Source organism: Pituophis catenifer, unplaced genomic scaffold (genome assembly GCF_029215685.1).
Source record: "Pituophis catenifer annectens isolate HBS135680 unplaced genomic scaffold, rPitCat1.0.hap2 SCAF_10, whole genome shotgun sequence".
Taxonomy (NCBI): domain Eukaryota; kingdom Metazoa; phylum Chordata; class Lepidosauria; order Squamata; family Colubridae; genus Pituophis; species Pituophis catenifer.
Window position 1 is genome coordinate 15,652,791 of NW_027256890.1, and position 27,525 is coordinate 15,680,315.

The 27,525-nt window shown below is 51.3% G+C and overlaps 1 protein-coding gene across 1 annotated transcript; it reads left to right on the forward strand.

Moving 5' to 3' along the window:
• SH2B3 (SH2B adaptor protein 3) lies at positions 1-27,459 on the forward strand. Its single transcript, XM_070950619.1, has 8 exons — positions 1-59; positions 6,766-7,542; positions 22,717-22,818; positions 23,430-23,518; positions 24,315-24,409; positions 25,562-25,776; positions 26,504-26,675; positions 27,030-27,459. The coding sequence occupies exons 2-8, from the start codon at positions 6,796-6,798 to the stop codon at positions 27,335-27,337; spliced, it is 1,728 nt and encodes a 575-aa protein (XP_070806720.1). The 5' UTR covers positions 1-59; positions 6,766-6,795; the 3' UTR covers positions 27,338-27,459.
• The last annotated feature ends 66 nt before the right edge of the window (positions 27,460-27,525 follow it).

Consider the following 27,525-nt stretch of genomic DNA (forward strand, 5'->3'; position numbering starts at 1 on the left):
GGCGCTGTGGCCGGGGGCAGCATGGGCCGGGCGGCCGAGGGGCGCCGCTTCTCGCGCAGGTGGGTCGGCGGGGCTGCTTTCGCTTTCGGAGCGGAGGGTGGCGGAGCATGTGCAGAGTGCCTGGACGGCTGCACGGGGCGGGGGTCTCTTTGGGGGGGGCCGGAGGAGCGCAGGCGCCGCTTTTGGGGAGGGGGGCGGCCGTTCCTCCTACCTGGCCGGGCAGGGGGCTTCTGCGGGGGAAGCCCCGGGAGCGACCCCCCCCCTCCGGACGGCCAAGCTGGAAGACCCTCTCGGGGTCCCCGGGCGGCCCTTTGGGGACCGGAGCAGCCTGAAGGGAGGAGGGGAAACGGGGGAGACCCCTCCAGGGAGGGAGGTTCTCTCCCCCCCCCCATTGAAAGCGAGGAAGACTTGCAACTGGGGAGAGGGGGGGGAAGGGAGGGAGGAGGCTTCCTCCAAACAGCTGCCCCACATCTGGATGCTCCAACTTCCAAGAACGAGGCCCGGGCTCTCTTTGGGGTGGGGGGGTGGGGGGGGGGAATGCAAAACTGCGTGAGGTTTTTATTCTTTTTATTTCTCCAGATAGTTTTGAATAGGGGGGGGGGGGGTCCTTTTTTTTAGAAGGATGAGCTCCCCAGAGTTGCTGGGTGGAGTTCGGGGGGGGGGGTAGAAAGGGAAGGGATAAAAGAGAAAGAAAAGGAACTTGCTTTGGGCTTAGAACATTTTTTTGGGGGGGGTGGGATTGACCAGGATGGGGCAGCCCAAAACTCAACAGGCCGTCAAAGGGGCCAAAATGCATTTTGAACTGGAAAGACTTTTTTAAGATGTTGGGAGTAACCACAAAGCCCATGGGGCACTCTCCTTGCTTGCAAATCCCTTTTCTGTAGACTTGTAGCTGTTGTTATTTTTTTTGCAAACCTTGGAGTAAAAGCAGAGGAGGGGGGGGGAGGGGGAGGGTCCAACTATGGCCGCTTTAAAACTTGTGGGACTTCAATTCCCAGAATTCCCCAGCCAGCAAGAAGCTGGGCCAGAAGCCCCTTCCAGGCCAGGAAAGCAACGCTGGCTGGGGAATTCTGGGAGTTGAAGTCCTAAATTGGACAGCCTTGGATTAAACCGAGATCTGAAAAAAAGGCACGCCATCCTGGCTTCTCCTCCTCACCAGATTGCTGGGGGGCAAAAGGCAGCGGTTTCTCAGAAGCTCACCAGAAATCGCGCTCGGGGGTAACGGTTCATGGCAGCCGGGCATGGCGGGACACGGCACGCGAGTCTGCGTTGCGAGCTTTCTTTGCACGCGGCGGTGGTGCTGGTGCTGTGCAGGATTGGCCCAGGAGACTCTTTGGAGGGTGGGTGGCCCTTAGACCTCTCTGCTCCAGCAGAAACTTTCCTGAGACAAACCCGGGATTGGTGGCTCCCTTCTTTAACCTCTCTAATTTGGCTTCTCTCTCTGCTTTGCTTTTTCCTAATTTAACACCCCCCCCAAATCCCACATCCCCCCGGAAGGACAGGGAGTGGGGACTCTGTTGAAGAAAGCACAGGAGAGAGAAATATCAGAGTTGGAAGGGACCCTGGAGGTCTTCTAGTCCACCCCCCCCTTCTCAAGCAGGAGACCCATGTGCTCGGTTCAGATCTCTTCCCTCGAAAAGCTCATTTCCTGTTCCAGAGGGACAAAAGGCTGACTTTCTAGGCATCTGAGGGTGCCCAGGGTGAATTGAATATGTGTGTGTGTGTGTGTTTTTGTGTGTGTGAATAGTCCTTTGCTCTTTCCACCCTCTCTTTCCTCCCACACGCAGCAACTCCCCTTCCCACCGGGGCCCCCCCGGCACCTTTCATAACAAGGGGAAGTTTGGGAGGGACCTTCCTTCCTTCCACAGTGCGAGTTAAGGGGCAGAAAAAAAGCCATTGTGCGTTTCTAAGCACAAAAAAGAGAGTGGGGGGGGAGCCTTCTATTTTTGTTGTGACGTGCGTCCGATGTGTCCCTTTCTGCGCCGAACCGGGCTGGAGGCTCAAAGCTGCAGCCGCCAAACTGCCTTTCCCACAGCCTCGTGTTCTCGGCGGAGCTCTGCAAAGGCAGCGGCGGCTGCTCTCCTCGTCCCAGAGGGGCTGCCCGCCCGCCGGACTCCACAGAGATCCTCAGCTCTGTGACGCGGGAGCCAACTTATGTAACTCCGGGCTGCGTCACGGGCACGACTCTGCTTTCCGTTCCTTTAGTGTTTCTGCATGCGTGCATGCGTGTGTCTTCATTGCATGGGAACGCCAGCGAGACTTCTGCAAGAATTGGGGGGCCAGGCAGAGCCTCTCTAGCAGTGAAGCCCAGGCAGGTGTGTGTACCTGGTTTCAATCCGAACAGAGATGGAAGGGACCTTGGAGGTCTTCTAGTCCAACCCCCCTGCTCCAGCAGGATACTTTATCTTATTTCAAATAGGTGGCTGTCCAGTCGCTCCTCAAAAACCTCCAATGATGAAGCACCCACAATTTCTGGTGGCAGGCTGTTCCACTGGTTAACTGTTCTCACTGTTACGAAATTTCTCCTTAAATTCCAGGTTGCTTGTTATCTTGAGTCGTTTCCATCCATTGTTTCTTGCCTTGCCGTCTGGTGCTTTGGAAAATAGGTGGACCCCCCCCCCCTCTTCCTTGTGGCAGCCCCTCGGAGATTGGAAGGCTGCTATCGTGCCCTTCTTAGTCCTTCTATTCTGTAGACTGGCTGGCCCCAAATCCTGCAACCGTTTTTTGTATGTTTTAGCCTCCAGGCCTTTGATCCCCCTCCTTGCTCTTCTCTGCATTTTGGGTCTTTTGGAAAAGCCCATGCAAAGATGGCCCCTCTGGGAGGCAGGGACGGCCAGGCGGGCCGCGCAGAAGCCGAGAAAGACCCAGCTGGAGGGCGCTGCCCACCCCTCGGCCTCGGTTTCCCAGGGACCACTGCCCCGCGCAACGGGAGGACGTTGTGGTTACGTCTGAGAGGAAGCGTGGTGCTGAGTCATTGGCAGGCTGGTCACACAGATAGACCCAGAGCTGGGGGCCCCGTGGGGGCAAGAGACTCGGGCACCTACTGCACGAAGCACGTTAACGCCGCGGCATGAAGTTTCGGCTCCTTCTGGCATCTCTCCGGTTGGTTTGGAAAGCTTGTGTGGTGGCTTTTTTTTTTTTTTTGGCAAGGATGGTGGCCGTGCCTAGCCAGTGAAGTGTTGTCCCCCCCCCCCACAATTGGGAGAGGCTGACTTCTGCAAGGGGAGGGCTCTTCGGTGTCTTGGTCCCCCCCCTCACACTCCCCCAGTGCATAAACGCTCCGTTGTGTTGAGGCTCTGCTTGTTAAACCTGTTGGGTACCTGCCTGTAGGTTGGTCACCCCTCCAGCTGAGCTCCGTTTCGGAGGGTTAGACTTAAGGACAGTCAAGGAGAGAAACAACCTGGAATTAAGGAGAAATTTCCCGACAGTTGAGAACCATTAATCGGTGGAACAGAAGTTGCCTCCAGAAGTTGTGGGTTCTCCATCACTGGAGGTTTTCGATTGGACGGCCATTCGTCCGAAATGGGATAGGGTCACCTGCTGGAGCAGGGGGTTGGGCTAGAAGACCTCCAGGGTCCCTTCCAACTCTTGTCAATTCTGCTTTCTCCTCTGCTGCTGCTTAGAAGCAACCCTTTTTCTTAGAAGTCAGGAGATGGGATCTTCCTGGAATGCTCTTGGTCTCCGCTGCTTAAGCCCGTCCAGGTACCTACCGCCTGTGGGCTGGACGCTCGCTCTCCACCCCTTCGGCTGAGCCTGGCTTCTCTGCTGCCCTTTCCTCTTAGAAGCCACGAGATGCCCACCAACGTCTCCCCATTACGGCCACATGACTGGGCCAGAGGGCGCGTGCGCAAGAGCCAAAGTCCGGTGGGAACCAGGCAGGTGGTCCCTTCCAGAGCTTTGCAGGCATGACTTCCACTCATCCCTGCTCATTCGCCAGCCAGGCAGGGCTGCAGGGGCCCTGTAGACTGAGCATTGGAACACCCCCCCTCCCCTTTATCCATCAGGAGGAAAGGGGCGTCACGGTGAAATGCCCAGCTCCTGGTATTCATACGTTGTCTACACACCTGAACTGGGAACTGCCTCTTTTCACCTGTCTCCAAAAGTCAAAACTCAGATTCAGGGTTCTCTCCCGAATGGAAAACCGTCCGGACGAGGTGTAGCGGTTACAGCAGGGTTCTGGGGCCTGACGAGAAGGGAGAGCCGGAAGCGAGAGACCGGACGTCATTCCTTGGGCGATGAAACTTTTAAGAGCTGCTCTCTTTCTGACCTGGCAGAGTGGCGTTCCTATCCGCGTGCCCAATTTCTTGAAAGATTTGTATCGGGGCCATACGTTGGTGACACAGCTTCACACCTTTTTGTGCTGGGTCAGCGTAGGGCTGGTTGTGGGACGTGCGCAACGCGAGCCTTGTGGTTTGCGAAGCTCAGGTTAGGGCTTAGTGTTATGTAGGTCATTGACACGCCTTTCATGGGTGGCGGGGGTGTGCTTTGCACAGGTATGAGAAAACATGGAGGTGTGCACACACACACACACACACAGACTGTATAAACACAGCGCAGCGAAAGAGAGAGAGACGTAATCTATTGATTTTAATCTTACTCGGGCATGTCAAAAAGTGCCCGGCTTGCTTAACGGAAAGTTGAAAGCGCTGTGTTTGTGGGTGTGGCCGTGTTGGTGTACATACACACTCCAAATCTGCCTGCATTTCAGTTCTGTCGTTTTAGTCTCCAGGGGAGTAAACAGGCATTCTGTGCGCTGCCTCACAACAGTTGGGACAGCGACATGTCGGTTACCGTGTGTTTTGTTTTGCTTTTGGGAAAAAAGAACTTTGGCCCCTCGGGAAGACTTCCTCAAGGTGACTCCCTGGCCAGCCCACGTTGCGGCGAGGAAGGCCTCGGGCCTGCTCGCACGAGGGCGGCAATGTGGGGCCGCACAACGACCGGGGCTTCCTGTTTCAGCGCCGTGCCTGACGACGATAAAACAAGCGGTTGTGCAGGAGGGGGAGAGAGAGAGAGAGAGAAAATTTGAGGGCCGCTTCTGGGCTGGGAACTTCTGCAAAGTTTTGGAGCAAAGTGGACTTCTCAATTGCACACTTGGGCAGAGTCGAGGCTGGGTGAGGTGTTTTGCACACCTGACGAGACCCCTCGAGTGCTCGGGGGTTTCTTTTGCAAGCGTGACGATCCTCAGAGAGAAGATGAAGCTAGTAGTGGATTATTCTGCAAGTGGAGTGGTAGTGGTGTAGAATCTGTCTTTTTTTCCCAGCTGGTCACCATTCAGACATGCAGGATGAGTCCTGGAGAAAGGATCAGGGGATTTTCATGTTTAAATCTGGCATGTGCAAAGGGGGGGCTGGACTAGAAGACCTCCAAGGTCCCTTCCAACTCTGTTATTCTGTTATGTTTAGGGAAGACCAGAGAGGATCGGCTAAGGAGGGTCGCCCAGTCTGCCATGGCAAGGAGAGATGGGAACACCAACAGTCTCTCCGTTTAACTAGCGTTTCTCAACTTTGGCCACTTGGAGATGGACTTCAACTCCCAGAATTCCCCAGTCAGCCATGCCACTCGAAGATGGGAGAACCTGAAGCCACGTGAAGATGGGTGGACTTCAGCCCAGGGGTGAAGTCCAGCAGGTTCTGACAGGTTCTGGAGAACCGGTAGCGGAAAATTGAGTGGGGAGAGAATGGGGATTTTGCAGTATCCTTCCCCTGCCACGCCCACCAAGCCACGCCCACAGAACCAGTAGTAAAAAAAAAAATTGGATTTCACCACTGCTTCAGCCCCCAGAATTCCCCAGCTATGTAGACTCCCAGAGTTGAAGTCCACCGATCCACAAGTGGCCAAGGCTGAGAAGAAACACGGGGTTAATTAATCCATCCAAAGAGTGTGATGTTGACGTAGATCACTTGGGGGGGGTGAAGAGAGAGCCAATTCTTAGCAAAAACAGGTTTGGCAGCTTCCTGTCTGGTCTGCCTTTCGGCTGGTCCTTCCTCCGCTCAGCTCAGCGGCATGGCTGCTGTCTAAGAATGTTGATGGGCGTCTCCCTTCTTGCTCACTCTCTCCAGGACGTGTCAGGTCATGTTTGAAGAGTATTGTACCCACCTCAATTCTACTCCAGGAGTTCATAACCGGTTTAAGAAGGGCCCGTAGGTGAGACGGGCTGGGTCCCTCCTTGTGCCTTACCCCTATGGGTCGAGAGGGCTTTTGGAGATAGTCCTGAGAGACCTAGCTAAAGGTCCTCGAGATGACTTATGCGCTTTGATGAAGTTGGGTTGAGGAGAGTGGGACCCTGGTGCATGTCCAAGAATTGTCTGCAGAGCTCACCAGTCAGACTAGTAGAATCTTTGTAGCTTGAAGTTGAACTACGGGGTCTCTCTGAGCTTGGTTTTCTTGCAGACCTCTCATGACCCAACTCGGTAACATCATCAATGCTAGAAGAGAGTGGGGTTTGCTCTCTGTTTACATACAGGTGGCTTGCCCCATCAATTTGGTGGGAGTGTTCTTGGTAGTTCCTTGATTGGTTGTTGTTTATTGAGTTGGTTATAGGTCTATCAGTTATTTGTCACCATTGAAGGTCCATGAGGCATACAGTAAGAGGGCATCTTACTCACTCTGCTCCTTGATGGGTTATCCTTTTTCCAACATGACCCCCAGCTTCCTGGACTGACCTTCTCTGCTATTTGAATCTGCTCTCTGAATCTTACAACTCGCCAGATCCTCACACCTTTCCTCTTCCCTGTTGTCTGTTTCTGGTTCCCGTTTCCTTCGTAGAACCTCACCAGGAGATCTCCAGACTTGGCCATGAATGGACACGCTGTCCCATCAGGCGACTCCGGACACCCCGGTGGGTGGAACGAGTTCTGCAAGCAGCACGCCATCACCACCTCCAGAGAGCTGGCCAGGGAGTACCTTCACTTCGTCAGCGAGAACCCCCAGCACGAAGTTTTGGCCGCTGAGAACTTCTCCCTTCAGTTTGCCGACCTCTTCCAGCAATATTTCCGCCACGAGGTGAAGGATACGTACGGTACGGAGCAGCTCCATATCCTGCCCTTCAGCAGAGTGCGGGACTACCGGGAGACGGGCCAGAAACATGCGGAGGGCTCCTCGGTCACGGTTGGGACCAAGGTTGAGGTGGACTTGTCGGACCAGGTCACCCGGGCCTCTGATGTCCGCTCCAGTGGACTTCCCAAGTCCTGGAGTTCTGAAGAACTGGCGGCACCCGCCTCTTCGTTGGCCATCAGGAGGCATTTTTCTCTGGACCGGCTACGGAGGAGCTGGCGTAGCTTGTTCCGCCGGAGATCCTCGGAGCCGGGCCCTGGCGAAGGGGAGATGGCGGACTTGGTTTGGAGATCTAGCCTGGCCCGAAAGATCTTCCCGTGGACCATCTCCAGGGAGTGCTCCTTGCAGATCCAGAAAGAAGGGAATCTGAAGTACATGATGGTGACGGAGGACAGTGGGACTCGCTGGCAGAAATGCCGGTTAGTTTTATACAAGGAAGGGTCTCCGGACCGCCAGAATTACGCCTTGGCGCTGTTTGATCCCCCCAAGGTAAGCAGTCTCTAGTCTTGCAAATCCCCCCCCTCCTCTCTCCATTGTGATCTCTCTCTTTTCTAAACATCTGTGATGTAGACACACCCAATAAATAACCTCTTCATTCAGCAGGAAGTTGCTGGGATCTTGCTGACCCTAAAAATTAGGCCAGGAACTATGCTTAAATGCTCTTAAAAACCATTTGGAGAAATCAAGCGAAGTCATATTGGTAGTTATGGGCTTTTAGCCACGTTAAATAGTGATCCTTTGGGTAATAGATCTCGGGAATGAATGCTGGGGTGATCGGAGTCTTCGTACTTAGATCTGATGGCGGGATTTGGGATCTCTAGAATGATACGGACCCTTGATACGGAGTTTGTTCGGTGTTGTCTTTGCTCTTTGGAGAGGTAATTGGCATTTTTTGAGGGATGGGGGAGTTGGATCTTCTGGGTGGCCCCAACCATTCAGGACATCTCCAATTGACACAGCTGCTTTAAAAGGCTGGCTTTAACTCATCCGAGATCTTTTAAAGGCTTCTGGTTTCAGAACTTGTTCTTTCAACTTGTTTTTCCTTTCGTCTTTTCTTTGTTTTGGGATGATTACCTTAGTTGAATATCATGGCTGGATGTGTCTATTTTATATTTTATTTTATTTATTAAATTTATTGTCCCCCCAACTCCGTTTCCTTAGCTGCTTTTGCCTGGGTGGAAACACCGAGATCAGTTGCAAGTCCGATGCCCTCAAGAGTTGGTGGTTGCCGTTTGGTTGGTGCCCCTCGTGGTGGGCAGGATCTTCAAAGGGTTCCTGCAGGCTCCCATCCCTACTTTAGCTGCCAAGACTCGGTGTGACTGCAAAATGTCCTTCCCTGTCCTCCCCCTCCCTGGTGAGCCAAGAGGCCAGGAGGCTTCTTAGATGCCATCAAGATCCGGCCTCTAGGAAATAAGCCGAAAAGCCAAAAAAAATCTGGATTTTCCCCAAGCAAATCATAAAAATATGAAATGGTCTCCCCCTCTTCCCTTCTTCTTTTGACCAGCTCAGGAAGGTCAAAACCAGTTAGAGAGAAAATGGATGGTGAAAATGGATTTTTTTTTTTTTATAGAAGGCGGCCTCGTCTCCCACCTCTTACAAAGCTCTGCGATGGGAACAGAAATCCATTCATCCCTCCAGGCAGGCGGTGAATGGGGGATTCAGCTGAAGTTGGCGGAGGCTTGGCAGAAAACGGCGCTCCTGGTTTGGGGGGTGCCCCCACCGCCTCTTCGCCCGGCTGCCCCCCTTCCCGAATGCTAAACGTGGCGCTCTGGGTTTCCTCTTCTTTTCCAAAAACAGGGTGGCCTTCCCTCGGGTGGAGGTGGGGCTGTCTGTTCCCTCTTTTCGCCTGAACCTTAAGGAAGAGAAGGCGATGGGCAGTTCGGCCCTGCTTGGCCTACCTGCTCAGTCAAGATCTTTGACTTTGTGCCCAGAATGCATGGCACCCTCTGGGTGGGCAGACCCAGGACTCCATGCCGTGGTCAGGCAGCTGCTCCCAAGGGTGGGGGAGGAACCAAACATCCAGTCTGATTAATTTGAAAGCCAACAGGTGGAAAAAACTGGTTGAGTCCATCCACAATTGGACTCAAAGCGCAAGTTTGATTGTTTATTGATTAGATTGATTAGATTTTACCCGGCCTTTATTACTTTACTCTTATATTTATTTATTTTATTTATATCCTGCCTTTTTTACAGTTTGGATTATCTAAAATGATGCTTTCCTGGTCTTGCCCCAGATTGTTACTCTTCCTGCCCCCCAATATTCCTAAAATAATGATAATTTTTTTTAAAAAAAACTGTCATTATATTGAATATTTTGGCTGGAGAATTCGGACATCGCCTTTCCTCGGAAAGAGCCCCTCGCTCATTGTCTGAAGTGGTGTAAGGTTTCCTGCCTAAGCAGGGGGCTGGACTAGAAGACCTCCAAGGTCCCTTCCGACTCTGTTATTCTGTTCTATTGTGAGAAAGCGCTTTTACACTTCTCTGGAAATGCGTTGCAAAGAGAGGAACACACACAGCCTGACCTGATTTTTGTGCGTGGATAAAAGTGCAGCGATGGGATGGTCACGTTTCGTAGCAGAGCCCGGAAATTTCACCCCTGCGACCGAATCTGAGTTAGCATATTTTCTTTGAGAGACGAGCAAAAGAGGAACCTCTGTGACAAGCATCCTCTCCGAAATTCATTGAAGGCATTTTCTTCGCCGTTTGGAGACTTCAAATATTACTCGGTTGCACAACTCAAGTCTAGCAAAGTTTGCAAAGCCAGTTTTTTGGGGGGGTTTTTTGCTTTTTGTTTTCTTCCGTTGGTGGCCTTGAGGTTCTCCAGGATGGGAGATAAAAAGTTGAAGGGCTGGAGCAGGAGAGGCCTTGGAGCTTTGCCTTCAGCATCTCTGGAGCCCCCACCCCGTCCCACCCCAGCCCCAAATGCAGCGGATGGAGGCTGGACTCAGCCACGCCAGGAAAGCTTTCCCCCCTCCCCCCTCCCCCACATCCTCCCCACAACCTATTCAAGGTCTGGCTTGTCCATTTTTTGCTAGCTTCCAATGTAATATTTACAGCCAAGCTGAAATTCCCAGGAACATCTGCGTTTCCTATGGAAATATTTGCAGTTGTTTATGTCATCCAGATGTTCCGGTCAGAGGCAGGTTGAGGTGGAGGAGGAGGAGGAGGAGAAAACCTGGTGGGAGCGACTTCTTCACCCTGGGGGTCAAAGAGGATTCACTCTTCCTCTTCACCTCCCCCCCACCCACAACTCTTGGTGACCCCCATCCGAGACTTAGAATTCCTTCCCTTTTCCATAGCAAATGGATTGTCGTCTTCAAAACACGCCTGTCCTCCTTCTCCGCACCGTTTCCTAGCATCCTGGAGGCCCTCAAGGCCCATCTGAGATCCTGGAGGAGCCTTCCTTGCATGGTTGACTCCTGGCATGAGGGATTGAGGCCTTCTGAGGGCCAGACGGTGGGCTTCCCCTCGGACTGTGCCCCAAATAACACCCCTTACTTTAGACTGCGGATTTCAAAGCCCCCTCCCCCCCCAAATCCCTTTGCTTGACATCTCCGTGTCTACTACTCCTAGTGACCCTAGTGGCATTGTTGGATCGTGGTCATGGCCTGCAAGCCACAGTTGTTTCGTGGCTTAAAATGGGGGTGGGCAGGCCTTGCTTGGCTCCGAAGAACGAGACTTTGCATTATAAATCCACCTTGATTCTTGAATGCTCAAGATGTTGTTGGAAGGGCATGTCCCGGGTTACACTGGTGGACTTCAACTCCCAGAATTCCCCAGCCAGCAAGATTTGTGGACTTCAACTCCCAGAATTCCCCAGCCAGCAAGATTTCTGGACTTCAACTCCCAGAATTCCCCAGCCAGCAAGATTTCTGGACTTCAACTCCCAGAATTCCCCAGCCAGCAAGATTTCTGGACTTCAACTCCCAGAATTCCCCAGCCAGCAAGATTTGTGGACTTCAACTCCCAGAATTCCCCAGCCAGCAAGATTTGTGGACTTCAACTCCCAGAATTCCCCAGCCAGCAAGATTTGTGGACTTCAACTCCCAGAATTCCCCAGCCATCAACACGTTGCTGGCTGGGGAATTCTGGGAGTTGAAGTCCACCAGTCTTAAAGTCGGCAGGGGTGGAGATCCTTGCTTTACGGCAAAGCCCGGAGGCCCAGCCTAGCTTTGATGCGAGGTGTGAGCCTGGTCCGGGAGCTGCCTTCACCTGCCGCTCTCCTCCTCTCTCGGGGCAGCCGTGAGGTCCCTCCTTTTTCTTCGAAGGCTGCCAGGGCTTCGGGGCGTTGTGTCATCTGGGTGCCTTTTCCTTGCGGAGTTTTGCAAGCAGCCCAAGCAAGGCAAGATGTGTCAAAAGCTTTGTCATTTATTAAACCACAACTTTTTTCCATCCTTGGTCATTTCCGGTTGAGGATGTTTGGGGCAGGGGGAGGGCGGCTGGCGGGGAAGGTTGGACCCGGCTCTCTTAACCACACGGACTGACGTTCACGGCTGAAGATTCTCCCCCCCCCTCCACTCCACCCCGGCTGCTTATTTTGGAAACTCGGTTACCCAAGGGTGTGTGAACTGGATGTTTTCTTGCTTGGCTGGTTGGTTGTTTTCCGAGGGGCGCTAGAAGAAAAAGGGAAAAAAAAAAAAAGAGAGAGAGAGAGTTGTTAACTCCTGCCTTTTGTGGGTGGGTGAGTGCGGTGGGGGCCAGTTTTCCAGGCTTCCCCCCCCCCACACGCACACAGAAAAAAAATGCTTTCCCTGTTTTGTTTGCATGCGTGGGTTATTGGGGAAAAAAATTCCAGTCTCCCGAGGCGCAAAGTGGATATTACAATTTGTTGCTGTAACACCATGAAGTTATGGAAAGTGTGCATAAGGGATGGTTTTAGCCTGCTTGCAAAAGCGGGGAGGAAAATTCAGAGTTTTGTAACGTTGGTGGCTTAATAGGGGCAGTGGGCCAGGCAGGGCAGGTATCACCTTAGTCCAGTGCAAGGGGCGTTGGTGTGGCCGGACACTGGGGGAACTGGGAAATTAGGCAAAGGGGTGCCCCCTTCTCTCTCTCTCTCTTTCTCTTTCTTTCTTTTTCTTTCTCTCTTTCTCTTTCTTTCTTTCTCTTTCTTTTCTTTCTCCCTCCCTCCCCCTTTCTTTCTCTCTTTCTCTTTCTCTCTCTCTCTCTCTTTCTCTTTCTTTCTTTCTTTCTCTTTCTTTTCTTTCTCCCTCCCTCCCCCTTTCTTTCTCTTTTTCTCTTTCTTTCTCTCTCTCTCTCTCTCTCTGCAAGTTTGCTAAATGTACTTTCTTTTGACTGCATTTTTACTTATTTATTAAACTTATATGCTGCCTGTCTTGTTGTCCAGAGTGGCGGCTGGTAAGGCTGTGATCCTGCCTCTTCCTACTCGATTGTGCCTTCGTTGAATGCAAAGGGATTCAAAACACTTTCAAAGCAGTTGTGCCATTTCACGAAGCACCAGATGTGGGAATATCTTCATTTTCCTTGTTTTCTTCCGGCTTCTCACCCCATTTGCAAAGTTTGCAAGTCTTGCCTGGTCTAACCTTCAAATTTAGCAACTTTAAGACATGTGGACTTCAATTCCCAGAATTCCCTGCGTTGCTAGCTGGGTTGAAGTCCATCAATTTTATCCTTAATTTGACCAACGAATTTTTGGAGCCCGAGACGTCCTAATCTGCAGAGTCTGAACTAGCCCCCCACCCCACCCCCCCCACCCCATGTGACGGAGGAAACACTTCCTGTAGGTATCGGAAACAGAGCTCAACCTTTGCGTCCTTTCGAAATTATCTTGTGTGCAGCAATTCAGCGATTCCTTCCAGGAACGTTTCGAGAAGCGACACTGCGGCTTCCCGTGGCCTTCGGGAGGCCTGGCGGGATTTTGTCAGCAGGAAGGAACTCAGATAGTGGATAATCCCCCCCCCAGCCCTCCCGAAATCTCTCCGCTGCTTTTGTAGTTGCTCTCCAGGTTTACTAGTCTAACCTGGCTGGAGGGTACTTGCTCTCCAAATCAATCAATCTCTCTCTTTCCTTCCTTCCTTCCTTCCTTCCTTCCTTCCTTCCTTCCTTCCTTCCTTCCTTAATCTCTCTCTCTCTCTCTCCTTTCTCCCTCCCTCCCTCTCTTTCTTTCTTTCTTCTCTCTTCTCTCTTCTCTCCTCTTTCCTTTTTCTCTTTCTTTTTTTTTCTTTCTCCCTCCTTCTCCGTCCCTCTTTCTCTCTCTTTTTCTTTTCTTCCATCCTTCCTTCCTTCCTTCCTTCCTTCCTTCCTTCCTTCCTTCCTTCCTTCCTTCCTTCCTTCCTTCTGTCATTGCCTCTAATGGGGATTGCTACCCCCCCAGATTACCCCCAGCCACCCCTCTGCAAGTTTTCAGACAAGTTTTAGGGTCTGCCCCCCCCTCACCTAATCAGGAAGCTCCCCCAGAAAGCTCTCCCCCCCATCCTTCAAAAGCCTTTTGCGTATGCTACCTCTTCCTGCTAGGGACTCCGTGGCCCATCATCCAGGGTCTGATTCTTGGAGACACCCTCCCTCCTTGAAAAGACATGGGACCTGTGCCTTCCCTTGCCACCTATATGGATGTTTGCTCCCAACTGGCTGATTTCTTCCCCCCCCCCAACCACACACCTCTCTCGTCTTCCTACACACACAGACACACAGACACACACACAGAGAGAAGAATCTTTTTTTGCTGTCTCAGCATTTTGCTTCATCCGGCGGTGTCTCCTCTTGCACAACCGCCTGGGGATCAGTTTGGGGGAGGGCGACCGGGGAGGGGGGGAGGACGCATTTTCTCCAGATCTGGCTCCCTTTTTGTTGTTGTTGCTCTTGTTGTTCAGATTTCCTGCATATCTGTCTTCCTTCGGCTGGGATGCACACACCAGCACCATCTGTTTCCTGTGTTCTGGGGCTGAATGCAGTCATGTGCTTGGTGGGAAGAAGCATCGGCGGAAGTCGGGGAGGGCAGGCGGGGGGGAGGGAGGGAGGGAGGGGGGGGCTGGCTCGGGACTCCCCGTTGGCCAAAAAAAAAAAAAAAAAGAGGCAAAAACGTGCAGCTTCCCCATCCCCCACCTGGCTTTTGTTTCCAAATCTGCTTTAATCTGAAGAAAAGTGGATTTTTAATCCGCCCGGAGGCCTTTGGACCTTGGAGCGAAGTCCACCAACAGCCTCTGGCTTGCAAGGGCTCCCAGTGGCTGAATTTTTTTATGGCTGTTATTGTCTATAAAATTATCGGTTTTTTATCTCTTGCGTTTTTATCGAGAGGTGATGCAAATGTGCCATATGATAAAGCAATCAATCTATAAAACTTTTCCTTCCCTTCCCCTTTCCCTTCTCCTTCCCCTTCCCTTCCCTTCCCTTTCCTCTCCTTTCTTCCTTTCTTCTTTCCTTTTTCACAATGAAATATTCTCCCTGAAAATGCTTTTGTTTTGACAGAGAATTGAGCAGCAGCATAACACGTTTTGCTCTTGAGCAGAATGAAAGTTGTGCGGTTTTTGTTCGTCTTTCCTTTTTCCGATTTGAAGAAGATCAACACCCAAGATCAACTCCTTCCTATCCAGGCTGAGAAACTCGCTGGCCTCCTCTTCCCCTGAGGCCTTCAGATTTCTCCACCTGGTTTCTGTCTTTGGGAGGCGGGCCATCGCTGCTCTCTTTTGTGCGGGCTGGGAAGGATGGGCGTTGTAGTCCGGCACATCTGGAGGCTACAAGGGCTGCCCCTCTGGGACATAGTCCAGCACATCGGGGACACCAGCATGGGGAAAATTATTTTGCTTTCTGCATTTTTTTCATCCTTGTGAAAGGGAAATTCCCTTGCATTGTCGAAAGTTTGGAATCGCCTTCGGCACAGAATATTTAAAGGCCCTGAAATGCTCTTTTTTTAAGCAAAAAAAAAAAAAACCCAACAGATTTATTTTTATTGTTTGGATAAGTTAGTGGAGGGGAAGAGGAAGGAAGGAAGGAAGGAAGGAAGGAAGGCTTTTGTGGGATGTTGGCTGTTTGAGGGGGAAGTTTCTTTTCAACTTTCTGGTTCTTTTTTAAACATTCAAGAGTTATATTGCGTTACTCATTTCTGTCTTGCTAATTACTCGACCTTAAGAGGGTTGCAACCAAAACCCCAAACAGGGAAAGTATAAAAAAACACTAACAACCTTTTGAAACTGTTTAAAGCATCCGTAGGTGAAATCCACCTGCTCACCTTCCAGGTTAAGGGGAAGGGGTGCAGAGACTGAAGGGAGGGAGACTTCGGGGAGGGGGGAGCAGACACATTGAATCCCCACCTCTCAATGCCCTCCATCCTAGCTGGGCATCGTGCAAATTCCAGCAGCCCGTTTGGTAAATCGATCTATTAGATCAGGGGGTCTCCAAACTTGGCAGCTTTAAGACGGGTGGACTTCAACTCCCAGCGTTGCTGGCTGGGGAATTCTGGGAGTTGAAGTCCACAAGTCGTCAAGTTGCCAAGCTTGGAGACCCTCGCATTGGATGTTATTATAATGTTATTCTGGGTTTTGACCCCATTCAGTGCACAACTGGCAAAATATGCAGACGGACAGACGTACGTACGTATGTTAAACGATATTTCTTGGGTGAAATTGCAAAAACGCTCGTGATTTTTTAAAAATAATTATTTTGATCTTTAAAATGCAAGGAGGTTATGAGCTCTAAAGACTTGAATAGGCCCTTTTGTCTAGCTGGCTGCTGCTGGCTGCGACCCCCGGGGGAATTTTTGCAGTCAACGGAGGCTGCGTCCTTGATCTGACTTTGCAATCGCCTTTCCGGGATTGCTGTGAATTGTGCCGAGTCCTCCAGCCTCTCTTCTCTTTCTCAGAAGTTGTGGGGGGCTCCAACACTGGAGGTCTTTTAAGAAGAGATTGGACAACCATTTGTCTGAAATGGTGTAGATATTCCAGTTTAAGCAGGCGGTTGGACTAGAAGACCTCCAAGGTCCCCTCCAATCTTTGATTTTGTTATTCAAGGCACGTGGAAGGAATGACAGAGATTCCTTTTGGGATCTTCTTCCGTGGCTTAATCAGGGGTGGATCCTGTACGTTCATATCACACATGTCATCTGGGTTTTGATTTTGGCACCTGTCAATGCCTGGACCTCTGAATGGGCTGAATAAAGTAATTTTTTAAAAAATATCTTCTCACCAAAGTTAACACCAAGTAAGCTTGCTCCATTGTGCAAATAAAATTCCCATGCTTGGGACGAATAAATAGCATTAGCTCAGCTGCTGCCACCTTTGCCTTGGCTTCAGAGGTTCCAGGACCAAGCGGAGAGGACTAGAAACTTGGCATACTACTCCTAAGGGAGGAACTGTGGCTGTGCTGCGGGTATCTTGTAGGAAATCCTTGTATGTGAGCTACCCGTCGCTTGCGAAGGGCGCCTGTGCCACCCAAGAGCCTCTCAAACTCACGGCGTCCTTCAGATTCCTGGAGAAAGCGTGTCCTGGCGTGCCACAAGCTTCTTATCGGTGGGAGGCCTCTTTCGTTCTTTGCAAACTTCGTGTGTTCTGTGAGCCTCTCTCTCTCTCTCTCTGTGCCCCATTTCCAGTTCTAAGAGCCTCGAGGTTCTTCTTTCTCTGAATTGCCATTTCTTCGAATTAGTTCCTTTCCTCCGCTCCCAGGAACACACGTGGCCAAAAGCGGTTTCTGAGGTGACACACAGTGCAGTGCCGAGGACTCCAACTTGTCTGCTTCTTGGGCACATTCGGGGCAAGGCTGGGCACGCACCCTCACCAACTCCATAAGCGGTATTGATTTGGCAACAGGGAGGTTCTTGGTGAACAAACGGAGGGCAGGGAGCTTGTAGCCGTCCCCCCATCCTCCCGTCCCCCCTGGTTCAGCATCCGGCGTGCAGGATTTTGAAAGGAGGCAGAAGGCCTGGCTGTAGGGGCCTTCCTCTGCTTAAGTTGGACGTCGGAGCCTGTCCAGGGTGGTGGGTTGCACAAAGGCCAGCCCACCACCCTGGAAAGAAGAGGGAGCCAAGCTATCCTCCAAAGCACCTGAAGGCAGGACAAGAAGCAACAGGTGGAAACTAATCAAGGAGAGAAGCAACTTAGAACTAAGGAGAAATTTCCTGACAGTTAAAACAATTAACCAGTGGAACGACTTGCCACCAGAAATTGTGGATGCTCCACCACTGGAAGTTTTTAAGAAGAGATTAGATAACCATTTGTCTGAGTTGGTGTAGGGCAGGGGTCTGCAAGCTTAAATACTCAAAAGAGCCATTTGGACCTGTTTCCCACAGAAAAGAAAACACTGGGAGCCACAAAACCCTTCCCGTGCCTGATTATTTCTTGAGCAGCCACAAAACTAGCATATGTAGTTGAATTAAATGTTCTGTTTTCTTCTGAAACTTTTCTTTTCTTGGATTTATCCATGGTTGACCTATCGGGGGTTGAAAAGCTCAATAAATCACATGCTGGTGGGTGTTGCACATTGGCAGTTGTGACGTATATTTTGAGTGACGGAGCTGCAGCAGAGGGGTGAAAGAGCCACATGCGGCTCCAGAGCTGCAGGTTGCTGACCCCTAGTGTAGGGTTTCCTGCCTAAGCAGGGGGTTGGACTAGAAGACCTCCAAGGTCCCTTCCAACTCTGTTATCCTATTCTATTCTATTCTATTCTATTCTATTCTATTCTATTCTATTCTATTCTATTCTATTCTATTCTATTCTATTCTATTCTATTCCATTCCATTCCATTCCATTCCACTCCACTCCACTCCACTCCACTCCACTCCACTCCACTCCACTCCACTCCACTCCACTCCACTCCACTCCACTCCACCCCACCCCACCCCACCCCACCCTATTCCTATTCCTATTTGCCAAGAAAACCCAGGAGAAAGTCTCCGTAGGGCCACAAATTCCCCAGGATGCTTGTGGGGTACAGTGTTGCTCCCAGAGAAAAGGCCGATTCTAACTTTGATCAGCTGCTGCTCTCTAGGGTCCCTATCAATGCTGGGTTGTGTTGTTCCCTGTTCAGGCTAGGATTGCTGGAAACCGCCTTTCTTTGGGGAAACGAGACGCATCAGTGCAGCTGATCGAAGCCGCTCCTTGGCTTCCTCCCGCTGTCATGGTTAACCCTGGGATGGGGAGGCTGACTTCTGAACCGAAATATTTGACCAGGGAGGCCTCTGAGCGCTTTTCCCAGAACCGTTTCGGATGCCAGGATTCCAGACAAATCTTTCTCAAACCCCGCTTGGAGGTCCCGGAAATTGAATTTGGCTTCTGGCCCACAAGAGCCTCTTTTCAGTCTTTCTGGTCAGCCATGGCGGTTCCTCCTCAACCCTCGGCCGGGGAGATTGCCTCCGTTTCTGGCTAAAGGTCTTCCAAAGAACGGCCATAATTTTCACGAACGAAGGCAGATAGACGGTACGTGTCCCAGGGTCATGTTGGAGGATCCAGTTGGTCACTGGGACCGGAGGTTTATTCGTCCAAACTTTTGGACTTCTCCATTTTGGGGGGAGAGAGAGAGAGAGGTTTTTGGAGGATGGGATCCAGCACGAGTCCAGAAGCTCGGAAGACTGAACCTCTGCTCTTGTGACCGACCGACCAACCCAGATTGGATCCTGCACCATAATCTTCATCATGGTTGCAGCTGTGAACACACCTGGCTCTCTAGAGCAGGGGTCTCCAACCTTGGCAACTTAAAGGCTGGTGAACTTCAACTCCCAGAATTCCCCAGCCAGCAAAGCTTGAATTAACTCATAAATAAACCCAAAAGCAAAGCTGGCTGGGGAATTCTGGGAGTTGAAGTTCGCCAGCCTTAAAGTTGCCAAGGTTGGAGACCCCTGCTCTAGAGAGCTGGAATGATGGATGTTGTAGTCCTGATACTCACCTTGGTTTAGAAGAATCACTTTCCATGATCTGCTATGTCCACTCCTCGCCTCTCCCATATATATATGTATGTATGTATGTATGTATGTATATATGTATATATGTATATATATATGTATATATGTGTATATATATATATATATATTTGTTTTCTCAGGTTTTCGCGGGTGTTTGTATGTAGCTCTTTGGTTATTCGGGTCTTCTCCCACGTAAAATTGGAAGTGTCTTGGCGACGTTATATATATATATAAAGACAAAATATGGCTCAGCTTTTGAGTTGTCCGTCCATGGCTCCCCCAGTTACTCGTTACAGCTGCCGATGCCCCTTTTCAAACGGTCACTGAGTGAAGTGTTGTAAGCCGAGGATTACCCGTATGATTAAAAGACACTGAAGGAGAAACGATCCCAACAGGTAGATTAACACGACTCTCCTCCTGCAGAGCGATGGCTGTGGTTTAAAGGAGGTTTGTTGTTAGACCCTGGTTTAATTCTGTTTTCCAAGAAAATGCCTATAAACTCTTGGGGGCCAAAGACAATCAGCCGGGGCTGCTGACACATTTCTCTGAGCAGGCCTGGAAAACAGTCTCTCCCGGCGCCCAAGAGTAAACTTGAGTGCATTTTTGGCTTCTCGGACATCCTGTTTCCTGTCCCGCGATGCTGGGTTGCTCGGAGGTGGTCTGGGTGCAGGGGTGGTGGTCTTTGGACGGTCTCTCTGAGGATCCCCCTTCCATTGGGGAGCCCAGGGGGTCCCCCGGCTCTTGGCTCTCCCTTGGGCTGCAAGGGGTGGTGGTGGCAGAGGAGGATGAGGGACGAGGGAGTCCCACACATTGGGGCCTGAGAAGGTTTCGTTTATCAGCTCTGGCTGGGGAGACATTGCAACACTCGCGCTAGGAATGAGGTTGGGGGGGGGTTGCGATCCCCAAATAAATTGGAAACGGTTAACTTTACGCAGGCCAGTCGTTGAAGTCCCTTTGCTCCTTTGCCCGCTTCTTCGAAAGCCCAGGCTGGAAAGAAGATAATCGATGCCCAATTTCCTTTTGTGCCTCTGACTCGTCTGACTCTTCCCTGGGCTTCGCTTCGGTCGGTTGCCCTGCTTCTTCCCCTTGGCGGAGGAGCCGCCTCTTCCCTCCCTGGCCGCTGGGGCTGTTTTGTTTGCCGTCGGGATGTTTTGGGATGTTTGCGCACCCAAAGGACGCTCTGTTCCCTTTTGCAGGGCATCTGTTCAGGCTGCAGGCCGGCCTCTTTATCTCTCGCAACCAAACACGGCAGCTCCCGAGTTTTCGGTGGCTTTGTGGCTCGGGATTCCGATTGGAGGAGCAACTGCAAAAGTCCAGGGCTCTTATGCGGCCCAGGGAAATTTTTCTTTTTTTCTTTTCTTTTCCTTTCTTTTCTTTTCTTTTCTTTTCTTTTCCTTTCTTTTATTTTTCTCCATCTCTCCTTCCTTCCTTCCTTCCTTCCTTCCTTCCTTCCTTCCTTCCTTCCTTCCTTCCTTCTTTCTTTCTTTCTTTCTTTCTTTCTTCCTTCTTTCTTTCTTTCTTTTTCTTTCTCTAACTCTCTCTCTCCCTCCCTCTCCCTTCCTTCTTTCTTTCTTTCTTTCTTTCTTTCTTTCTTTCTTTCTTTCTTTCTTTCTTCCTTCTTTCTTTCTTTTTCTTTTTCTAACTCTCTCTCTCCCTCCCTCTCCCTTCCTTCCTTCCTTCCTCTTTCTTCTTTCTTTCTCTCTTTTTCTCCCTTCCTTCTTTCCTTTGTCTTCTTTCTGTCTCTCTTTCTCTCCCTTCCTTCCTTCCTTTCTCTTTCTTCTTTCTTTCTCTCTCTCTTTCTCACCCTTCCTTCCTTCCTTCCTTCCTTCCTTCCTTCCTTCCTTCCTTCCTTCCTTCCTTCTTTTTTCTTTCTCTAACTTTCCCTTTTCCTTCCTTCCTTCCTTCCTTCCTTCCTTCCTTCCTTCCTTCCTTCCTTCCTTCCTTCCTTCTCTACTATTCGAGGGTTCTTTTCTCTATTTTTGAACTGAAATGTAAATTTGGGTAGCACACCCAAGTGTTTAGGGTTGAAGGTTAGGGTTAGGGTGTAGAATATACCTCTGAATGAACACAGCTCTTTACTTGCAAATAGAAAAAAGCACATAAGGAGAAGAGCACCAAGAGAGTTAGGTATTTCTTCCCTGAGGCATTAGCTTTTTACTTGCAGGGATTAAAACCAAATCAAAAAGGTTTGGCCATACTTGTATTCAGATGGGCCCTCCTGAACTTGGGGGAAAAATGTTTGCAGGGATCTTTGGAAGAGATTATTTTTCCGGGGCCTGCTTGTCCGCTGGGCTTCCCAACTAAGCTGCATACAGGATCCTTAAATATGGCCTCATCCTGTTTGGATTTCACATCTTTTTTTCCTTCACGATAAAAGACATTTTTCAGACCAGATTTTCCAGTAAGAAAATTTGCCAAGCCTGTTGGAAGCCAACAAAGAGAAACAAACCCGGAGTGGATATAAATTGCAAAACGGAAGAAGAAGCTTTCCTTGCCTTCCCCACTGAAGCTGTTTCCCTGCCCCTCCTCCCCCAACGCATGATTAATCTGGACCCTCCCCCCCCCCAGTCCATTTCCCCCCAGCTGTTCTCGCACTTGGCTCCAAACTGCAAACCGGCTGTGACTCATGGGCCCCAGGAGGAGGCGAAACCCGGAACGGACATTGCCTGACCCAGACAGGGAGCAGAAGTGGCTGAGATCCAGAGAGATGGGGGTGGAATCGGATATTTGAGGAGCCCCCCTCCCCCCGCCTTTTAGGGATTGAAGGAACTTGGCTGCACCCCTCCCCTCCAGCCCAGCATGGCTGAGGGTCCCAAAAGCTGAGAATTGAACCGATCGGATCCTGCACATTATCAATAGGTTTATTTTAGCAGTTTTGCTTTCCTGCATGGTGGAAACCCCCCTTCCCCCCCCCCACTTGGTGGGTCTTCCAGTGAGAGTGCAGAAAAGGCAGTGCAGGGGCTGGATTCCCAAAGGGGAAATCGAGGCAGGCCGAGGGGCTGTTGATAGGACTGGAATTTGGGATTTGGCCTTAGATGCTCTCTTGGCCGGATGTCCTGGGAATCTCCCGGATACGGTCAGGCTCGGATTCCCAACCTGCCCAGTTTTACCAGTTCAGCCCTGCCCTGGGCCAGTTCCGAAGCTCGTCTTAAGCAGAGGCAACAACAGGTGAACAAACGATAAAAGCAGACCTGCCCTCAGAGCAGGGAGGGGAAAAAAAAAGAGCTTAAAAAGGGCTTTTAAGCATCTGCGGTGTCTTTCTTTGTGTTGACAGAAAGGCTTAGGGAGGAATTTGATGCCGGACGTCGTTGCTCAAGAGCGATTTTTTCCAGTCCTGGTTTTAATCTGGGCTTCCCGATGGCCCTTGCTCTCCCCTCGTTCTCCTTTTGGGGGGCAAGACACGGGTCTCCCTCCTCTTCTTCGGGGGGGGGGGGTAGAGGGAAGCGGGGATTTGGCCCTCCCTCCCTGAGGGATTTCGCAGACGTTGGAATCCAAAGAGTTTCCTGCCGCTTTGACATGAAGTTGAACTCCGAGGAAAGCTTCTCCCTGCCCAGATAAGGCTGTGCCAGGATGCAGCCCATGTGTGTGTGTGTGAGAGAGAGAGAGAGTGGGGGGGGGGGGAGATTGGGGGTCCCGCTTGCATCTCCTGCTCTGATACTGCCAACCCCGGCCCAGGCTTGCTCCGTATCCTCTCCCGGCAGCTGGTTCGATGCCCCTCGGAGCCAAGAACAGCGTGCCAGGACTCTTTGTTGCAAAAACACACAAAGCCAGGCCTTCCGATGGCCGGTGTCTCACTCTGGCTTGTCCTTCTCTTTCGGCAGAGCTCAAGGCCCAAACTGCGCTCCCCTTGCGTGGCCATCCAAGAGACCCGGGCCTGCACTCGGCTGGAGATGCCCGACCACTTGCACACTTTTGTGGTCAAGGTGAGAGGCTTCCTTCCCCCATGGCTACAAGCAGGGAGCAGGTGAGGTTTTCTCCCCACCTGGAGCTCTGGGACCTTCCTAGATGGCTGTGCTCAGGGAGAGGATTTCTCTCCAGAAAGCAGAGGGGGCTGCTGCAATGCAGGTGGGGAGCCGTGAACCCCAGAAATAGCAGAGGTCATGAGGTGGGCTGGAGGGGGACTGTCTGCAACCCTCTCCCCCCCACACCCCCTGAGATGCTTTTCCCAACTCGAGTGGCCCTCACCTGCCTGGCTGAAAACAGCAGATTTTTCACTTAAGAGAGCTGAAATGTGCTTCTGGGATTAGAGGAGACCCCCCCTCCCCGGAGAAGTCATCCATGCCACCCACCCCATTTTATCTGGAGAGGGTTTATTTATTTATAATTTATTTACAATGCAATTTATATGCCGCCCTATCTCCAAGGACTCAGGGCGGCTCGCAACGATAAAAATGCACAGTTGCTCATTAAAAGACAATATAAAATTAAAATTCCAATTTAAAACAATTTAAAATTGATTAAGAAATCCCCCATCAGGGTTGCCTCTGCGGTGGGATTAATGCCTCACTTTTGCCCCCAAATCCCTGCCCCATAGGTAAATGCGACCACTGAAATAATATTCCAGGCTGGAGACGAACAGCAATTGGCCGCTTGGATAGCGGAGATTCAGCAGTGCCTCCCCAGGTGAGTCGTGCACGGCACCTGCGGCTTTGAAAAATGCAGTTTTGGGGGGGCAGGAGCAAAAGGTTGATGCGGCCTTCCCGAGAGGTGAGGCTTTTGAGAACTGCTCTCGGAATAAACCACATCCATTTTTATTTTCTGTTCAAGGCCACAACTGGCTGTAGAAGTGAGGTGTTCGGGGCGCCGGGACTTCGTTTTGTGGCTGGGGAATTCTGGGAGTTGAAGTCCCGATTTCTCAACATGGGCCGAGGTTAAGAAACCCTGGCTGAAGGACGGATAGAAGGAAATGGCTGTAGCTCAGGATTGAACTTGTGGGGTCCTTGGTGCTCTCTTGAGTTTTGGTCAGCACTGATAGCGTTACCCGGTTGGGTCATAAAACGTCTGCAAGAAAACTGCCAAGCTCAGACAGCACCATGGACGCCATCCTCCTCCTCCTCCTCCTCCAATCCCTCTTTCTCCTAGCACTGATGATGGTCCCTAGTTTGGCAGTGAAATGCCTGCAAGAAAACAGCCAAGGCCAGGGAGCATCCAGGATTCACCTGGCTTTAAGAACTTTGCTCACCTGGCTTTGGCTCTTCCCTAGGAGAGCTCCAGCATTTCTGCTGTATTGATAGCGCTGTGGGGCCTCTCTCCAGACCCCAGCAAAGATGGGCGGGAGCACCGTTAAACCTGCTTTCGCCCAGGTGAAATCTAGGATTCTCAGCTGCTACGAAATCTCGCCCTCCGCCCGTCCTCCTTGCTCCCAACCTGCCTGTTTTCATCCGTCTCCCTCCCTCCCTCTCTCTCTCTTCATTTCCAGATCGGAAGGAGGCAACCTCGAGAGTAGCCCAGATCCTCATTCGGAGGCCGGCACCCCCAGCCTTGCCAACAGCAGCACCGACTCCCTGCACCAAGGTGCCTGGTGGCCATGGGGGATGGTGTCAGTGGGTGGGTGGGTGTGGGGCAGGAGGGGGCAGAATGCAAAGGACTTCCTAGCCCTGATGACCCTGGGGGGGTGGGGGTGGGGGAGGGGAGGTTGGGACGGGCCTAGGAAAGAGACTTGGATGAATCTGAAGCCTTCCTTGGGTGGGTTTCCATTCCGCTCGTTCAGATGACTGAGAATCAGATGGTAAGGATTATGTTTGGAGTGGGGGGGGCTCTTGCCCCACCAGCTGGTGGGATCTCTCTTGATCCCCAGCAAGGCTTTGTTTATTGCCTGAAATACAAAATGTAAAATCTCATGTTTCTCAACTTTGGGAGTAAGAAGCTGTGTGGACTTCAACTCCCAGAATTCCCTAGGCTGGCTGGGGAATTCTGGGAGTTGAAGTCCACACAGCTTCTAGTGCCCAAGGTTGAGAAAGCACAGATTTAGAATAGAATAGAATAAAAATTAGAATAGAAAATAGAAAATAATAGAAAATAGAAAATAGAATAGAATAGAATAGAATTAGAATAGAATTAATAGAATAGAATAGAATAGAATAGAATAGAATAGAATAGAATAGAATAGAATAGAATAGAATAGAGGAGAGGAGAGTAAGAGTAAGAGTAAGAGTAAGAGTAAGAGTAAGAGTAAGAGTAAGAGATAGAAATGAATAGAATAGAATAGAATAGAATAGAATAGAATAGAATAGAATAGAATAGAATAGAATAGAATAGAATAGAATAGAATAGATTGGCCAAGCGTGATTGGACACACAAGGAATTTGTCTTTGGTGCATACGCTCTCTGTACATAAAAGAAAAATAAAATACATTCATCAAGAATAAAAAGATACAACACTTAGTGATAGCCAAAGTTATGAAATTGTACTAGGAAACAAAGAAAAACAATATGAAGACACAAGCAACATGGATATAGTCATAGGTGGGAAGAGATACATACTAGTAAGGAAGAGACGAGTAATAGTAACGCAGCCTTAGTAAATTATTTGACAGTGTTGTGGGAATTGGTTGTTAAGCAGAGTGAGGGCGTTTGGGGGGAAAAACTGTCCTTGGGTTGATCAATCTATATGATGCCCCTACTAAAACCCTACTTTCTCTCCCCCTCCCCCCCCCCCAAAAAAAGGGGCCTTGCTCTCCAGGCCCGCCGAGCAGCCGGCCCAGAGGATCGACCACTACTTGTCCGCCTTCCCCTGGTTCCACGGCCCCATCTCGCGGGTGAAGGCCGCCCAGCTGGTCCAGCTGCAAGGCCTGGAGGGACACGGGGTCTTCCTCATCCGGCAGAGCGAGACCCGCCGGGGGGAATACGTCCTGACCTTCAACTTCCAAGGCAAAGCCAAGGTGAGATGCCGGCTGCGCTTCCCTCCTCCCCTGCGATCAGGCACAGATTGGCAGCCTTTACTCCAATTGGCGCTACGTCTCCCAGCCGATTCTGCTTAGGAGACGGGCCCAACCGTCCTTCCTTTGGAAACACATGCAGTCCTCGACTTACAACAGTTCGCTTAGTGTGACCGTTGAGTTACAACGGTGCTGGGAAAGGAAACGGACTTATGACCGGTTTTTCACACTTCTGGCCGTCGGGAGTTCGTTCGCGTGATCTGAATTCAAGACGCTTGGCAACTCCTATTTACGACGGTTGCAGCGTCCCGAGGTTACGCGATTTCCCCTTTTGAAATCTTCTGACAATGAGGAAGCCAGATTCGCTTAACGAGCGGGTTACTAACTTAACAACGGCAGTGACTCACTTAACCACCGAGGCAAGAGAGGTGATAAAGCGGGACAAAACTCGCTGAATCAATGGCTCGCTTAGAGATAAGAGGTTCCATTGTGGCCGTAAGTCGAGGACTACCTGTAAGGACTTTGGGCTAAAAAGGAATCCCGATGCAGAGCTGCTGAGATAAAGCTTCTAGTCCTCATGAAGGTGTAGAAGCCAGGGAAGTAGAAAGTAGGGTTCCTAGCGGGGGCGAAGGGCTCGTTTCTTGCCCTGGCTGTGCCGCGGTGGTGGTGGTGGTGATGGGGAGGATCTGGGGGGTGCGAAGGGTAACGTCTCTTGTGGGTTTTCCGGCAGCACCTGCGGCTTTCCCTGACGGAGCGGGGCCAGTGCCGAGTTCAGCACCTGCACTTCTCCTCCATCCTAGACATGCTGCATCACTTCCAGCACTGCCCCATCCCCCTCGAGTGCGGCACGGCCTGCAACGTCCAGCTCTCCCGGCACGTGGTGGTCATCCCGCCCCTTCAAGGTAAGAGTTCTCCGGCCAGGACCCTTTGACCCCCCCCCTCCCCCCCGGCTGGGGTTTCTGCCCCCACCAGGCCCAAAGCTCAGCCTTTCCGCTGCGAAGCCCCCTTGGAGCTTAATGGAGCTTTCGGATCAGCCATTTAAATCAGGGGTCTCCAACCTTGGCAACTGGCTGAGGAACTCTGGGAGTTGAAGTCCCCAAGTCTTAAAGTTGCCAAGGTTGGAGACCCCCTGGTCTAAATTATCCCAGGCAAATCAAAATATAGGAAGTCCCCCATTTACGACTCTAATGGAGCTACCCTGTATGGTCGTAAGTTGTGACGGTTGTAAAGCCCCTTTCCTTCCTTTGGACCCGCAGCCTCTGGCCACCCAGCCGCCTTCCCTCCGTCCGGCCACCACTGCACGCCTGAGGTCAGCTTTGTCCAGCTGAGTCCGGCCGGCTGCCCCCGGATCCGCCTGGCCGACAACCTTCGCCGCCACTCCGTGGAGCAGATCTTCCACCTGGTGCCCCCTCCCGAAGAACTGGCCAGCAGCTTCCAGCACAGCCCCAGCCAGGCTGCCCCGGCCCCTTCACCTGCGGCCCGTCAGTGGGACAGTGACTACGAGATGGACGTGCAAAGCAGGGCACACCTCCGGGCGGTCAGCAACCAGTACACCTCCCTCTGACGCAGCTGGGGGAGCTCCCCCCACCACCACGGCGTTGGCCCAGGACGCTGAACATCCCTGCCGGAAACTCGGCCCTTCCAGCTGCATTTCGTCTTTGGAAGGGCGTCCGCTCTCTTCCGGGTGCGGCTTTTCCATCAGGATCCCTTCCGCCTGCGTGTTTCCCCCCCCCCCCCGTCTCTCATCGGTTT

Bases quoted from the DNA above. Each gene is read 5' to 3' on its own strand.
- SH2B3 (XM_070950619.1), top strand. From the start codon at position 6,796: ATGAATGGACACGCTGTCCCATCAGGCGACTCCGGACACCCCGGTGGG. The intron at 7,543-22,716 runs GTAAGCAGTCTC...CTCTTTCGGCAG, and splicing joins CGCTGTTTGATCCCCCCAAG to AGCTCAAGGCCCAAACTGCG. The intron at 25,777-26,503 runs GTGAGATGCCGG...GTTTTCCGGCAG, and splicing joins ACTTCCAAGGCAAAGCCAAG to CACCTGCGGCTTTCCCTGAC.